Here is a 15,600-nt window from a genome sequence, read left to right on the forward strand (position 1 = left end):
TGTACAATGAAGGTAGATGACTATAAGCGCTGATATTGAATGCTGATGCTGGTTCATATTTGTAACAACAGTACTGTCCCTATAATGGTAGAAGCAGATTTCAACTTAATTAGAGGTCCGCATGAGAAAAATAATGATAACTATAATGCTCATTGGCCTTTTATTTTCAATGCTATTGTTGAGAGTCTAAATTTGAGGGAAATTATTCTTTCTGGTAGATATACTTGTGCAAGCCGCCGTGAGAACCCAACATATGAAAAACTAGACCGTATTCTAGCAAGTGTAGATTGGGAGCAAAAGTTCCCATTGGTAACTGTGAGAGCGTTACCTAGAACTGGATCAGATCATACACCAATGCTTATTAACTCAGGTGAACATGATCACCTAGAAAATAAAGCTGTGTTTTCCTTTGAGCTATCGTGGCTTCGAGAGGATGGTTTTGTTAAAATGATTAAAATAGAATGGAATTTATTTGTTAAAGGAAATAGTCCGATAGAGGTCTGGCAAAATAAGATAAAACACTTGAGATGCTTCATCAAAGGATGGGCACGTCATAGAAGTGGTTTATATAGAAAAGAGAAAGAAATACTCCTGGCTATTATAGATGAGTTAGACTTCAAAGTTGAAACATGCCCTCTTAACATATTCGAATGTGGAATTCGAGAGATGCAAATGATAAGTTGACAAAATTAGAAGGGAAGAAGAATCGAAATGTGCTCAAAGGACAAAAGTTAAACATTTGTAAGAAGGGGGAAATAACACAAAATATGTTCACCTTATTGCAAATGGAAGGTTTATAAAAAAGAAAATTTTACAATTAGAACAAGATGAGGGGACAATAATAGGGGACGAAAATCTGAAAGTATATATGTCCGAATTTTATAAGAAAATATTTGGTGCGCCGGTGCTAGATAGTTTCTCTATGTGTAAAAAAATTATTTCAAACATTCTGCAGATTTCTACCGCAGAAAATGAGATTCTCACCGCGTCCTTCAAGGAGGAGGAGGTTTTTGAGGCGATATCTCAAATGGAACATAATAAGGCCCCGAGACCAAACAGGTTCCCAGCCGAGTTCTATAATTTTTTTTGGAGTGTGATTAAAGATGACCTTATGGCGATGTTTTGTACAATTGCAACAAGGAGAGTTGCCATTGTATAAACTAAACTTGTGGGTGATCACAGTTTTGCCAAAAAAGGAGGAATACAACAATACAGACCCATATGTCTTCTTAATGTGAGTTTTAAAATATTCACTAAGGTAGCCCCATCATAGAGATAGCTCACAAAGTAATTAAACCTACTCAAACTGCTTTCACGCCGGGTCGACACATCCTACAGGGGGTAGTCGTGCTACATGAAACCATCCACGAGCTTCATATGAAGAAGATGGATGTGATGATGTTTAAAAAAGATTTTGAAAAGGCTTACAACAAAGTGAAGTGGTCTTTTTCTACAACAATCTCTACGAATGAAAGGTTTTGATCAGAAGTGATGTGATCTAATTACAAACTTCATTCAAGGAGGGTTAGTCGGAGTTAAATTCAATGACGACATTGGCCATTATTTCCAAAAAGCAGGGGTTGCGCCAAGGCGATCCCCTCTCTCCACTTCTCTTTAATATTATTGCAGACATGCTAGCTATCTTAATCTCAAGAGCGAAAGAGGTGGGAATATTGGAGGCCTTATTCCTCATCTCGTTGAGGGCGGGGTTTCTATCTTGAAGTACACCGATGATACTATTCTTTTCATGGAGCATGACCTAGAGAAGGCCATCAACATGAAGTTGATTTTAAGTATCTTTGTGTCTGGTTTGAAAATAAATTTCCACAAAAGCCAAATTTTCTACTTTGGCAAGGTCAAAAGAATTAGAGTCTCAGTACAAAAACATTTTCGGATGTCAAGTTGGTTCTTTACCGTTTAAATATTTAGGTATTCAGATCCACTATAGGAGGTGGCTCAATAAGGAATAGAACCATTTGAGAACCAGTTTGAAAAGAAACTGGGGTGCTAGCAAGGAACACTACTATCATATGGGGACAAGTTTGTCCTTATTAATTCCGGTCTCACAAGTCTACCTATGTATATGCTATCGTTCTTGAAAATTCCCGAAGAGGTTTTGAAAAGATTGGATTTCTAGCGGTCTCATTTTTTTGGCAAAGTGACCAACACAAACGAAAATACCAATTAACCAAGTAGAATATTATTTCTCGGCTCAAAGATCAAGGGGACTGGGAATTGAGGTGCTAGATATAAAAAAATGTTTGTTAAGAAAATGGCTTTTCAAATTTCTTAATGAAGAGGGAGTTTGGCAGGAATTATTGCAAAATAAGTATCTAACTAACAAAACGCTATCAGAAGTGACGGAAAGACCCTCGGATTCTTAGTTCTGTCTGGGGCTTATGAGAGTTAAGAAAGATTTCTTTGAGAGGGGATCTTTCTTTGTAGGAAATGGTCAATCCACTAGGTTTTGGGAAGACACATGGTTGGGTGAAATGCCTTTAGCAGATCAATATTCCTTGTTGTACACTATCGTGCGTCAAAGGAATGCTTTGGTAGCCGAGGTGTTAGCAAATAGCCCTCTGAATATAGAGTTTAGACGGATACTTTTTGAACCTAGATGGATAGCTTGGTTGCATTTGGTTCAGCGACTCATGGTCGTCAATTTAAATACCGAGGAAGACAATTGGAAACTTACTACCTAAGGAGTCTTCTCTGTTAAATCAATATATGTTGAGTTTATGAAATGGACAGATGGTCTATCTTAAAAAGTATATTTGAAAGTTAAAGGTGCCACTAAAAATGGCTACAAAAAATCAATGTATTTATGAATGGATACACGATCTTCATGGTTCCTACATAGAAAAATTATTCTTATAAAAGATAATATGTCAAAATGTAATTGGGATGGCTTTTTGTGACCATGAGGAGTTGATCAACCATTTGTTCTTTGAATGTCCCGTTGCTCGTCTTGTTTGGAGAGTGATACATTTTACTTTCAATATTACACCACCAGCAAATTGTATGAATATGTTCGGAAATTGGTTGAATGGGGTAGATAAAGATACTAAAGCGCGAATTTGAGCAGGAACTTGTGCTATAGTGTGGTCTTTGTGGAATTGTAGAAATGATATGATTTTTAACAAAAAAAAGGTACCGCCCATTTTCTACAAATTATCCATATGAATACTCATTGGATCCATGAGTGGTCGTTCCTGCTTCCGGAGGCGCAACATGCGCAAATGGATACTGGGTGTACCGGTGTGGAGATGGGTGCACGAAATATCTTCAATCAAGATGGTTGGTAGCTTTCTAGACGACTACAAAATGCATAGGCGACTTGTATTGATTTTATTCCGTTGGTTGATTTTTATGTACACTTTATGTGATCCACAGGACGTAAAACTACGAACCACTAAAATGTGCAATAGAAAGTTGTGTGCATCTATTGATGCAAAGGCTGCGGTCATCCCCGTTTCGAAAAAAAAGATGACTATAACCGGATCTCGAATGTCTAGATGATGTGTCGCACCAAAACGTCCAACTTACTTCCTATACACAGCCTAGGCTAGGCCAATGGGTTTGTATAGAGTCGGCCCAACTGAACTAAGAGTTAATGTGATGGACTATAAATACTACTTCATCACCTCTCTTTAGGGTTATACAGAGTTTAGACATGATAGATTTACACCTCTTCGAGACCCATGACCTCTAATAAAAACCCCAATTAACTAAATACCTTCTCCTAGGAGATGACTAACCCCTCCTAGTTCTTTATTTCCTCTTTGTATTATGTCAAATCAATTAGAAATTTTGTATACTTCAGATCTTTCTCCAAAGGATATCACATTTACTTGTGTTTTTGGAAGTTGGTTATTGAGATGACTTCATTAGTATCCTTCCAATTCGTGAAGATCACAGGCTGTCCCTTCTCACATGGTTATTCATATGTGGAAGATTAAGTAGGGACATAAACACACAATGGTAAAGTAATGAAGAAGACCAAAAAAAATGAGAAATTAATTTAATGGGGTCCACCACATGTTTTTATTAGAACGATAAATATAGATGACATGGCTAGGGTTAAGATATTACGCTTTGCTAAAACTTATTTCGTAATGTTTGTCACGTGGCTCCCATTGAACAAAGAACCCTCCAGTTTCGTGTCATAAACAGCTTGAGTTGGAAGCAATTGTTGACAAAATAAATTTGAGTAACCTCAAACCAATCATTAACAACAGTGAGTGAAGCGATATCGATAGTTGTTACCCAATGTGGAGGAACACATATTTCATTTTATCATATGACTCTAATTGATAATGTTAAGAATACACATTTAATGTGCAATCAGATATCTCTAGTAACCATGTGATTTCCGATGAAACATAGAGTTGGACACATAAGATTGTAACCTCAAAAGCAAACATGTAGTGGAACAAGACTATGGTGAAGCCGAAGCCGAAGTTGAGCGTTGGTATCGAGGGAGGACAATGAAGTATTGTCATGCTGTATTGTGGAGGAGACATGTAGAGAATGGAAGGAGTGGAGTATCGAGGGTGGTTGCTGTAGACAAAGGAGATAAGAAAGATGATGATATTTGTCACGGTGCGCGTAAAGCATGCACGCCAATCACGATTTTCATGAAGCATACTCGCCACCTTAACACATTTGTGATACAGAACTGTCATCGATCAATGCAACTAAAACATTTTCTTTTACTTCTTAGGAACTCACATACTTATTAACAATAATACCCATATACTTCACCCTCACATTAAATCTCCGGGAGGATTTATTTTTGGCATAGACACCCACATGTCACATGAAGTAGAGTGGTTTGCTATTGTGACACATGGCTTGTGTGATAAGAGAAATTATGAGAGGAAAAGTATGAATAGTCAATGTCTTAAGCCTTAATAAATGGTTTTTTTTTTTGCGAAACACAGTATAATCAAAGACTCTCACACATACACGCACACACTCACGCCTATGAACGCACGCATGCACACCCTACCCCTAAACTTATATAAGTTGTTTATGTTGCGATGATCTCGTCAAATTACGTACGTACGTCGTGGTTTTTGCCTGGCCTTGTTAGGCGGTGTCTACGTCCGAACAAAACACGGTGTACATGTAGCCATACACGTAAACAGTAACAAGTCGCCTGGTTAGGCCATATACAATAGAAAGTGTTTATATAGGTGCTTACAAAAAAATCAGCCTTTTGTTACAAATTCTTCTTTCTACAGTATAGGTGCCTAGTTAAGTGTATTTCTTGTATAAATAAGTACTAGTGCTTAAGCCGGCTAATCTTTTTGAGCATCCTTGTACATGCCCTTAGTTTCATTTGTGAAAAGTTAAATCAAAATTGGTGGGTTTAAAGAAAGCAATTTAAATAGTGAACCTGAGTAACACTCGATAGGAAGAGTGGATAGTTTTGTACTTGAAAACATGAATTTGAGTTTCGAGCAACGTGCTATACCAAACTATTACATGGTACTTGAAGTTATGGTTTTCCCGCAGTTTAAATGTCACTCTAGTACTTTCACGGTAGAGACTGTTCCTCCGTTGAAACCTGTGAATATTGTTCCATTTCCTGCTCCTATGATCCCATTCATGTCAAAATCTTCAAAATATTTTTTTGTACGAGATTCGTGCATCTCAAACGCGCCATCCCGGCCATTCCTTGCCACTTCGATTGCATCGAACAAGGATCCCTAATTTCCGCGTATAAATAGCCGTAGCCAGGACCAGAGAACGACCGCTGACTCAAAAAAGAACCCCGAGCCGTCCTCGAAGCCGTCGTCACTAACACAGAGCGAAGCAGCAGTAACTGACGTCGCCGCCGATTACCATGGGCGAAGACGGACGACGGTCATCGGCGCAGATGGGTCTGCGCGATCTGGTGATGGGACGCCCCGCCTGCGCGGCGCCGGGATCGTCGTCCTCCTCCTCCAACCCCCTCAGGTCCTTGGCCGACGCCCTCATCGGTTACTCCCCCAAATCTGAGGTGCGCGAAATCCTAAAACCATGCATATCTCCATTTTGAGCCGATCTCCAGAGGAGACGACTGCTGAGTAACTCCACTGGCTTTGGATCGCTAAGGTTGCGTAGACCATTTTTGGGGGTCAGATGCTGATCGGTTTGGCAGGATGTGCCGATGGGGTTTAGGGACCAGGGTGTTTTTCTAATTTCCCTGTATCTAGTCGGGTGCTCCTATGCTGATCTATGTAACTCCACATCATATGGTGAAGTTTTGACCATGTGTGGTGTGGCTTTTGTTAGATCTAAGGAAGGTAGCACCCGGGCACATTTGGGTATCATTCTCAAACACTCGTGTGCCACCCTTGCAACCCCATAATTGCGTTGAGGGTTCATTTGGCATGCATTCACGATTTGTTTGGGAGATAAATAGCATAGTTTGAAGGTAACCATGAAATACAATTTTAATGTGAATCGTCCATCTGTTTTAGTCAAAGGGACTAAGTTGGACAGGTGCTCGGTTAATGACTATCATATTCACAAGGAGATGCTAATTTCGACATTTAGACTGAAAGGAAATAATATTTTGATGATCTCAGATATAAAACAACTTCAAAGTGCACTTCTGTAATAAGAATTTATTGTTCTCTGGAATACTGAAATGGTTTTCTTCCTTTCCATCCACAATAAATTAGTTTGTTATAAGAAAAATCAGTTTATGGTTCTTTCTCAAAATTTTGTAGATTAATAGGACATGCGTATTACACCCACTTCATTTATTCAAACAATTATGTACACATTCTTTATTTGAAAATCCGTTTAGTTTGCAGTTCAAAGTACTGGTATATGAAATATGGTATACCACTAGCTTGAACACCTGGAAAGGACCACCTATTGAAATTTGTACCATTTGCAAATAGCTTCAAAGTGAATATAGTCAAGGTGGGAAGAATATACACGACACAAATGATGTGAACGCCAGGGAGCCATTTACAAAAAATAAAAAATCACATATTAAAGTCTTAAAAAATAGTGAAAGTTGGGGGTTTCACCTACAATTCCTACTGAACTTATGCAGGGCAAGATGTCCAGCATATAGAACATTTTAAGCTGCAAGTCCAGGAATTATTTCACATTTTCAGCAGATTTTTTGTGAATGATGTTTGATCCAAAGTTATACATTTTAAAAGCAAGCTTTTAATTTTGATTCAGGTATAAGAGAATTTCCAACCTTTCTCCATTAGTTTGGACTTTTGGCTAAATTGGTTGGTGCATATGATATTCTCCATGGTATTACCCAGTATCACGATCAGTTTTTTAGATAACAGGCATAAAGCCCAGCTTTAAATTAATAAAGCAGCAAGTCTTAACAACAGATAACAATACAACACGCACCCAAGATAACAGAGTTCAAAGTCCACACCCACCAGCAACAGCAGCCCAAGGCCGCAGGAAACATACACTAGGAACAGAGCTAAGGAAGACTAGACATTCAGCGTTGGCAGGTTACGGGTGTGCATGTAGATTTGTTGAAGCACCGTCACCAGCCCACATTCATAGCACGATCAGTTCAAGACCCAACTACTGCATTTTAAAGTAAAAAAGAGATGCCCACTTTCGTTCTAGGTTTAGGCATGAGGTAGCCACATGCGAGGCAGGATGTTGAAGGATAAGCGCGTAGCTTACCTTTCTCCATTTATTCGGACCTTTGGTTAAATTAGTTGGTGCATGCAATTCTACAAAAATTATGGGTAGAGGCTAATTCTGTTAGTTCTCTTGGTTAGAGAAGTTCAATAGCTTCTCTATCTTGAAAATTTAAAGCTTGCTAGTTGTTGAATGGTCTGAAAATACTAGTAACGTAAAGCTTGCTAGCTGTTGATTTTCCATAGTTCGAGGATTTAATTTCATTTAAGCCTTTCTACTTTGGACTTTTTTTTTTCTGGGAAAGAAAAAAACTTGTACTTAAATCTTAACAGTCAAAGGTCAAAATTTATACTTCTAGTTAAGCAGTTAGGTCAAATGGTGGACCCTATAACTCTGGCTGGTATCTCATTGGGAAACCTAGGTTCCTTCGATATCATTTTACTGGAAAGCTTTGCCAGCTTTCATTTTAGTTTGTATTTTCTTACTTCAGTGTGTCAGTATTGTCTAATCTAGCAGGAAATTATGATTAATTTACTCGTGTTTTCAGTTGATGTCTTTTTTGAAGCAATTTAGGCTGATAATGATCATGTGAACACATCTATGTAATTTTCTTGAAAATTAAAAAGGAACTTTCAACATCCGCAGTTCTCCTAAAAGCTTCTTTTGATCTATTCAAGGTTGTTCCTTTATCAACAGTTCCAGGAGATGAGAATGAGATCGACCTAGATCAGGGATCTACCAGAAGCATCAAGGTTTTTCTCCCTAATCCCCACAGTCCTATGTGTATCTGACTATCTGTGATGTTTCCTAATTCCAGTTGAAAATCAGCAGGGCGCCGACTTTGTTAATGGTCATCATGGAGATGCTTGTGGTGATAATTTTCAAACCTCAATTCTTTCAGTTCCTGAACTCAGAGGGATGGGGCCTGACCTTCAAGAGTTGGAGCAAATTGATAGGGCTACTAGCATGAATTTGAATCCCAAACTCGGCAAGTTTCAACACTGACGTGATTCTAAATATTGTTAGTTATGTCAATGCATGGAATAAAACTGACACATCCAATAACTCAATTAAGCTGATTACTCTGCATCAGGTTTTGCTCGATTATGCACCTTTCTATAACTCATAATTTATGGCCTATTAGCTTATATGGTTGAACTGGATGCCTTTTTCTATCTTCCTTCTTTCCACTAAATGTTACTAAATTTCTTAGTAACTTCGAATACAGAATGCCAACAGCACGGTTAAGTTTATACTTTTGTTTCTTGAGAAATGGAAACGATGCCATTTACTCAAAACTTTGTTTGGTACAGAAATTGCTTTCATAGGGCACAGATGGTTTGTACCCTGTGGTTTCCAATGGGACTCAAAACACAATGTAGTTAACCCTAATGCATTTTGTTTCAGGTCCACAAGAGATGGGTCTTCCTGAACTTTTGTGTCAAAGTCCATTTCAACCAAACAATGTTTTGGCGCATCAACCTGGAGAACATTTACAAGGACTGGTTAGCTTAGTTTCATACCTCTGTCTAAAGATCATCTAGAAACATGAGGACACAGGGCACAGAAAAAACTTACTTGCTAACCAACTTCCCTTTCTAATTGATTAGCCTTCAAGTGTTGATCCTCATACCTTCTGTCTGAAACACTTAACACTTGGTTTATTTTTGTTAGGTTAACAGATTTATAGACATTATAGATGCTTCTTATGATATTGAGATGAGGTTGGCTCGAATGATATCGCATCCACAAGTGGATGAGTTCTGGAACCAAGCCCCTACAACGGTTTATGAGTTGCAAAAACGTTGCACCAAAGTCTTGCCACCCTTATTTGAACAGCAACATGGTGTTGATAGTTGGTTATCTGAGTTTGAACAGGTCAGTGCCTTCTAAACTGCAGTTTACACTTTATCCAAGTTAATCAGTTCTAAGTTAGATATGTAACTGTCATTTGGTAATGTATTCAATCCAAGTTGACATTTGACAAGGGCTACGAAGTTATAAAAAAGAAAAGTATAATCACTTTAATTTGATAATGCTGATGGCATTACCTTGGACCGTACCAGTTATAAATTAGCTTATAAAATGTTATACAACCAAGTGAGTCAGTAGATTGAGCTTTGGAACATAAAATATTTACTTGTGGTATTGTGAAATTACAAGGCCGTAATGAAGTGCAGTTATGCGTAGTACTCAGTTACTGCAACTTGTGGCTCAAACCATGTGGGTTTAATTGACTCCAGTATAATTGATGTTAAGGTCACAATAACTACATTTGATTGTACTACATGCAGATTACTGCATTGATTCTGATTCAATACAACGTACATGTTTACTTGTGAGATAAAAAGGTTTTACTCCTTCAACTATGCCATCATGTTGTAACACTAGGCTCAGTAGGCCAAATGTCAGATAGGTGGAACATGCATTACAAACAAGGTAGTTGTCACGCAATCTCATATGCTTGAATATAAGTCAATGTGTGATGATTATCATATATAAATTTCAGGTATACCATATATGATGACCTACTCTTTTGTCTTTCATTGTATAATAACTAGATACAACTTGTACCCGCAAAAAAAACTAGATACAACTTTCCTTTATTACCAGTTTCCTTAAGTTGACATTGTCCATTCGTTCCTGAACTTTTAGTAAAATCAACATTATCACGTACAGAGTTCCAACTGTCGCATGATCATGTTCTTGTCCTATACACCTCTTGTATACATTTGGTGATCTCTATATGACGGGGGGCAATGGGCAGTATCCCGTACATTACCTTATATGCATGCGTGGTTCCTGCAAACTGTTGGATGTGATCTCATAATTGTTGTGGAAGGCGTTTACTGCTCTGAAAATAATGCATTCTATTTCTCTCCTATTGCAGCAGGGAATAGACCAACTAGTCATAAGCACTGATGAGTTACCAGGTAGCTGGCTGTCATTCCTCGGGATTGCGTTGAGCCACCTGGGTGGCCTTTTTCAACCAAAGTTTTTTGATGAGTCCATCAAGTGGCATGAGCAGGTGATCGAACATCGAGTAGGGATCGAAATGGAGGGGCTGCAGCAGCGCTCCGGCTGGTCGGTTAAAATAGAAGCGACGCGTGGATCCCTCTTCAACGCCTTACAGGACGCAGCGATGCTAGCAGTCATCACGATGAGGCAGCATTTCCCTTTCGAGTTCCGCGACACTCCGTTCACGGTTCTGCCCATGGTTCCTGGTCAGAGGACCAGGCTGGACTATCCTGTGGTCGGTGGCAGCGCCGTGGCCTCCGCTTTTATGGGGATCACCAATGTTGATGTGGCGACTCTTCAGAGGGAGCGTTTCACGTCTTTCCAATGTGAGCGCTGGGAGTACTTCAAGGCTCTGAAGGAGCACACGTTGAGAAGAGGGAAGTTGCTCGCGGTGGCTAGGAAGATGATGGAAGAGATCCCTTCGACGCCAGAGAAGAACCAAAGGATTGTAGAGATACTAGAGAATTCAGGAAAGATGGAAGCTGATTTTATTCCGAGAAATTGCAGTTGGTCCGTGTTAGTTTCAGAAAAGGCGCAGACGCAGGTGGAGCCATCTCATGTGGAGGAGATAGCGCCCGCAACCAGCTCCTCGGCTGTACCGGCCGTGGCCAGGCTCTGAGATGCACCAGCTTCTGTTGACAATATTACGATTTACAATCCAAACCAGTATTTGTGAATGGTAATTGATGTATCTTTTAGGGTAAGATGGTTTGATATATGAATTCAATGGTGTAAACCAGACCTCTTCTGTTGTAAACCCATGTATGTGCAAGACCTATCTGGGCTCTGAGACTATGACACCCGAAGGTGCTGGCTGTTAAGACTTATTAAGACTTGTGGTATATGGTGCTAAAATCCTGAAACTAGCCGTATGCTTGAACCTAGAGATATTGAATTACATCATTTCCATCAAATTTGTATCCAGTTTTGTGATCATAGCATGTGTACTGAAGCTGCTCGATGTACAATCACATATGGATAGAAATCTACATCTTGAAGAGTCATCTCTCTAGCTAGTAGCTACTGATGTCCATAAGTTTTCCTTGGGTAGCTTCGTACAAGTTGATATTTTTTCCGAATGATGGTCATAGCCCCCAGCTTCAACAAATTTTATTACAACCCGTGACAGCAACATTAGGCATCATCAGGTAACAAAGACTGAAGATAAATCACAGTTCCAGCTACTACGCCTACTACCAGGAACGCCACACTATCTCCGAGATGACTTTTTCCAGCAAGAATCATAAAACGCCTCAAAGACGCTAATAGTATGTCTTCTTAAAAGGCACCAGATCTTCTATCAACTCCCAATTCTTTTTGTACCCAAATCCCAGCCAGGACTTATGTCCGCAAAATTACTCAATATGATACAAAAGATTTATGTTTTTTTTTTCGTACCTTGGTATTTGCTTCAGTTTGGTATGAAGGCGTAGTTATCTTACGCAGGGGCTCTCATCTGTGTTGTCTTAGCAGTTTCTCTTTTTTTTGTTAAAGAAAATATATTAATATCACGAAGATATATTAAAAATACTCATAAGATGTCCTAAGACATCGATGATGCGCCCAGCTAAAAATGAAAAATAAAAAAGAGAAAAAGGCTGCATGTAAACTGGGCAGTGTCCTAGGACGCTGGCACACCGAGGAGTACGACAACATCTTGATGGCGCCATTCCAGGGAAACTGAGGGGTTGGCCAGCGGGCACCCGAGGTGGGCGGATCCTCCTTCTTCTTCTTCTTCTTCTTCTTCTTCTTGCCAGGTTTTGTCTGGGCCGCGGTGTCACGGGTCTCAGCGTTGGAGTTGTGCTTGCGCTTCATGGCCTTAAGAGTGAGTAGCGAGCGGCACTGGTCAAAGGAGGAGGATGGCACCATGAGGGAGATGGTATGTTCAGCAATTACTTCTCGACGAGGCCATTGAGGCAGTGGAGGATGAGAGTCGCATCATTGACGGGGGCATTGAGATCGGCGAGGCCACCAGCTAGGGTTTTGATCTTGAGGAGGTAGTTGGTCATGGTCAGCTCCCCTTGACTGATCTGGTTGAGCTCTGTGGAAAGGATGAGCTGCCAATTCATGTTGTGATCGTTGATGGCGTTCTAGAGATCCCTAACGGTTGGGTCTTCGGAGTCCTGATGGTGCCAAGGATCTCGAGGGAGACCGATCCATAGATCCACAGGATGCTCATGGTGTCAAGGAGAGACCACTCCGGCATGGGTGTAGCAAGGGTCGTGTCGAGGTGATCCAGCATGCCATACTTGCGGGAGGTGGCGCAGAAGAAGGTGCACCGATTGATGTGGACGCCGGTGTCGAGTGACAGGGTGACAAGAACGTGACCCTTGATGATGTTGAGGCCGATGGCCTGCGCGTGCAGGGTGACAAGGAAGAAGGAGACCGATCCATCGATGTGCGGCACGGTTGAGAGGGCGAGCTTGCGGGTGTCACACTCCTTGGCGACAGCGAGCGAGCACTCGTCCTCGCTCTGCGTCATGGCAGTGGTGGACTAGGGTTGAGATGGGTGGCCTCGGAGAGACGGCGGAAGCGGCATGCGCAATCTAGGGTTTTAGCCGAGTTTTGCTTTTGATACCATGTAAGAATATGGAAACCGCACGTTGTGGTGCATTGTATTGATCTATATATAGAAGTTACAAGGCAATGTTCTTGACATAGAAGTTACAAACACATATACCAACAATTACATATAAGACCGTATATCTTGTAATGTTTCGGCCAAACTAAGCTAAGGGTTAAGGAGATGGGCTATAAATACTGCTTCCGTGGAGGTTTATACTTGAATTACGCATGAGAGCTTTGCACGTCCTCCAAGACCTATGAGGCCATGTGACAAACCTTGGACCAGAGCCTAGCTCAATTGGTTAGGAAAGTGGATGCCTAGATTCAAATTCCTAAGGATGCAAATTTAGATTCTTATTATTTCGAAAAAAGAAAATTCACTATAGGGCCTTCCCCTACATTATTCCTTTCAAAAAAAAAAAAAATCGTTGGGGGGGAGGGGGCAACCATATCAGCTTTGTGGGCTAGTTTTACCTGATATGTGTACCATTTACTAAGGGATAATAAGTAAAATGCATGGGCTGTGTTGGAACTGAATCTCTTAGTTCCTTCTTCTTCTACCTCTCACTCGATCTCTCAATCGCTCTTGTCTTTCTCATGAGCACACACAATATACACATAGCCAAGCAAGAAAAATCATGGCTTTGCTCAGACTCTCTCCCTTGGAACCATCCTGGTTACATTTTTCTCATTCTTATTGCAAAATAAACATGAATACAATGCCTTATGTAGGCATCACAAAAGCAGCAGTGAAGGTATACCCACTAACCGTACACACGCACCATGTGGGCACTTCTCCCACATCTCAAGCCACCATTTTCCGCCTACATGCACGAATAACTTAACAAATAAACTGCCTCCTTGAATCTCTATAGAAGCACATGGCACGGCCAAATATATTACATGCAGTTTCAGTCAATTGGGAGTATTGTTAACTTGAGCTCTATGTCCCAAGTCTATGACATTTCCTCGTTTGTTGTATGAAGGTGGTGTTTATTGAGCGGATTTCATTAGTACCTCGAGTCACTTGGTAGAACAAGGGTATTTGAAAACCAGTTTGCTCTCCTCGCGTCACTTCCTCCTGGCGACTGAGGGGGCGGAACCCTAGCTCGGCCACCACCGCTCCCCCTCCATTTCCCCGTCCTCATCGCCCCCTGAGACGCCGCCGGCCAAGCTCGCGACGCCGGTGAAGGGGGCGGCGTGAATCTAGGCTCTCGGCTCTCCTGCGTGGCGATAGGTGGAGGACCCTCGCGAAGAGCTCTCCTATACCGGTGCGGGAGCTCGGCTGGCACCTTCTATTCCAATCTACTCTAGTTGGAGCAGCCTTGGACCAGGGTGGTGGTCGGAGGGTGGTCTCCCCGGTGAGAGCCTAGGCTTCTGAGGCGACGATCTTCAAGGTGAGGGCTGTTAGATGTATATATTTGTCTATTGTAGTTTCCCCATATGTTAGGGGGCTTTCTGCATATGTGCACCTGTACATGTACTATATATTGTGGCCTTTGGCCCCCTGATAATACAATAAGCATATTGCCCTAACATGGTATCAGAGCAAATATTGATCCTCTAGTTTGCTTCGGCCGACGTTGTTGTTCCGTCGCCCGATTTCTCGCAATCCCGGCCGATTCCGCCCGGCCGCCTGATTCCTCTCCCGCTCGTGGCGCCGCCCGATTCTCCTGCCCGCCCGCCTGCTCTCCTCCCGGATTCGATCTCCCGCTCGTGGCGCCGCCCTTCGATCTCCCGACGGTCTCCGCCCGGCTCCCCGCCCGGCTCGAGGCTGCCCTGCTCTACTCTGCTCGGATCCCGCCTGCGCTCATCCGCCTGGGTCGGATCCCGCCTGCTCTACTCCGCCTGGTCAGCGCTCTGCGCCGCCGGCTCCTGCTTCTGTGACGCTCCCCGTCGCCAGGCCGCTCCCGTGACGCAGGCCCGTTTTCTCGTCTGTTGACTTCGTTTTGAGAAAAAAAAAAAGCAAAAAAAAAAAACGAAAAAAAAAACTATGTCTTCCTCGGGCTATGTTGCGATCCCTCGCTGCCCGGTGATCTTCGATGGCGCGAATTACCCTGATTTCGCTACCTTTATGCGCGTCCACATGCGCGGTCTTCGTCTTTGGGGTATGCTTTCTGGCGAGGTCTCCTGTCCGCCGCGCCCTGTTGCTCCTACGGTGCCTGTTGCACCGCCACCTGTTGCCCTTGCCCCTGATGCTACTCAGGCGGATAAGGATGCAGCCAAGAGTGCTGATGACACTGCTCTGGCTGATTATGACCGGAAGGTCCAGGACCACTCTACTGCCGTTGCGACTTACCGGCAGGATCTCACGGAGTACACTCAGTGGATTGATGAGGATGCTCGTGCTGCTGCTGTTCTTACCTCCAGTGTTCTGCCTCAGTATGCTGCTGA

The 15,600-nt window shown here is 41.9% G+C and overlaps 2 protein-coding genes across 2 annotated transcripts; both read left to right on the forward strand.

Moving 5' to 3' along the window:
• The first annotated feature begins 5,776 nt into the window (after positions 1–5,776).
• Positions 5,777–8,811, forward strand: LOC127302035 (peroxisome biogenesis protein 5-like). The gene is made up of 3 exons (XM_051332379.2): positions 5,777–6,007; positions 8,301–8,375; positions 8,455–8,811. The coding sequence occupies exons 1-3, from the start codon at positions 5,852–5,854 to the stop codon at positions 8,626–8,628; spliced, it is 405 nt and encodes a 134-aa protein (XP_051188339.1). The 5' UTR covers positions 5,777–5,851; the 3' UTR covers positions 8,629–8,811.
• A 106-nt stretch (positions 8,812–8,917) lies between these two features.
• On the forward strand, positions 8,918–11,496 carry LOC127302034 (uncharacterized). The gene is made up of 3 exons (XM_051332378.2): positions 8,918–9,128; positions 9,298–9,501; positions 10,514–11,496. Exons 1-3 carry the CDS (start codon positions 9,015–9,017, stop codon positions 11,258–11,260), a joined length of 1,065 nt encoding a protein of 354 aa, XP_051188338.1. The 5' UTR covers positions 8,918–9,014; the 3' UTR covers positions 11,261–11,496.
• Positions 11,497–15,600: the final 4,104 nt, after the last annotated feature.

This window comes from Lolium perenne, chromosome 5 (genome assembly GCF_019359855.2).
Source record: "Lolium perenne isolate Kyuss_39 chromosome 5, Kyuss_2.0, whole genome shotgun sequence".
Lineage (NCBI taxonomy): Eukaryota > Viridiplantae > Streptophyta > Magnoliopsida > Poales > Poaceae > Lolium > Lolium perenne.

Coding starts and splice junctions, on each gene's coding strand:
- LOC127302034 (XM_051332378.2), top strand. CDS start 9,015: ATGCATTTTGTTTCAGGTCCACAAGAGATGGGTCTTCCTGAACTTTTG. Junction 9,129..9,297: donor GAGAACATTTACAAGGACTG/GTTAGCTTAGTT, acceptor TATTTTTGTTAG/GTTAACAGATTTATAGACAT. Junction 9,502..10,513: donor GGTTATCTGAGTTTGAACAG/GTCAGTGCCTTC, acceptor CTCCTATTGCAG/CAGGGAATAGACCAACTAGT.
- LOC127302035 (XM_051332379.2), top strand. CDS start 5,852: ATGGGCGAAGACGGACGACGGTCATCGGCGCAGATGGGTCTGCGCGAT. Junction 6,008..8,300: donor GTTACTCCCCCAAATCTGAG/GTGCGCGAAATC, acceptor GATCTATTCAAG/GTTGTTCCTTTATCAACAGT. Junction 8,376..8,454: donor GATCTACCAGAAGCATCAAG/GTTTTTCTCCCT, acceptor GAAAATCAGCAG/GGCGCCGACTTTGTTAATGG.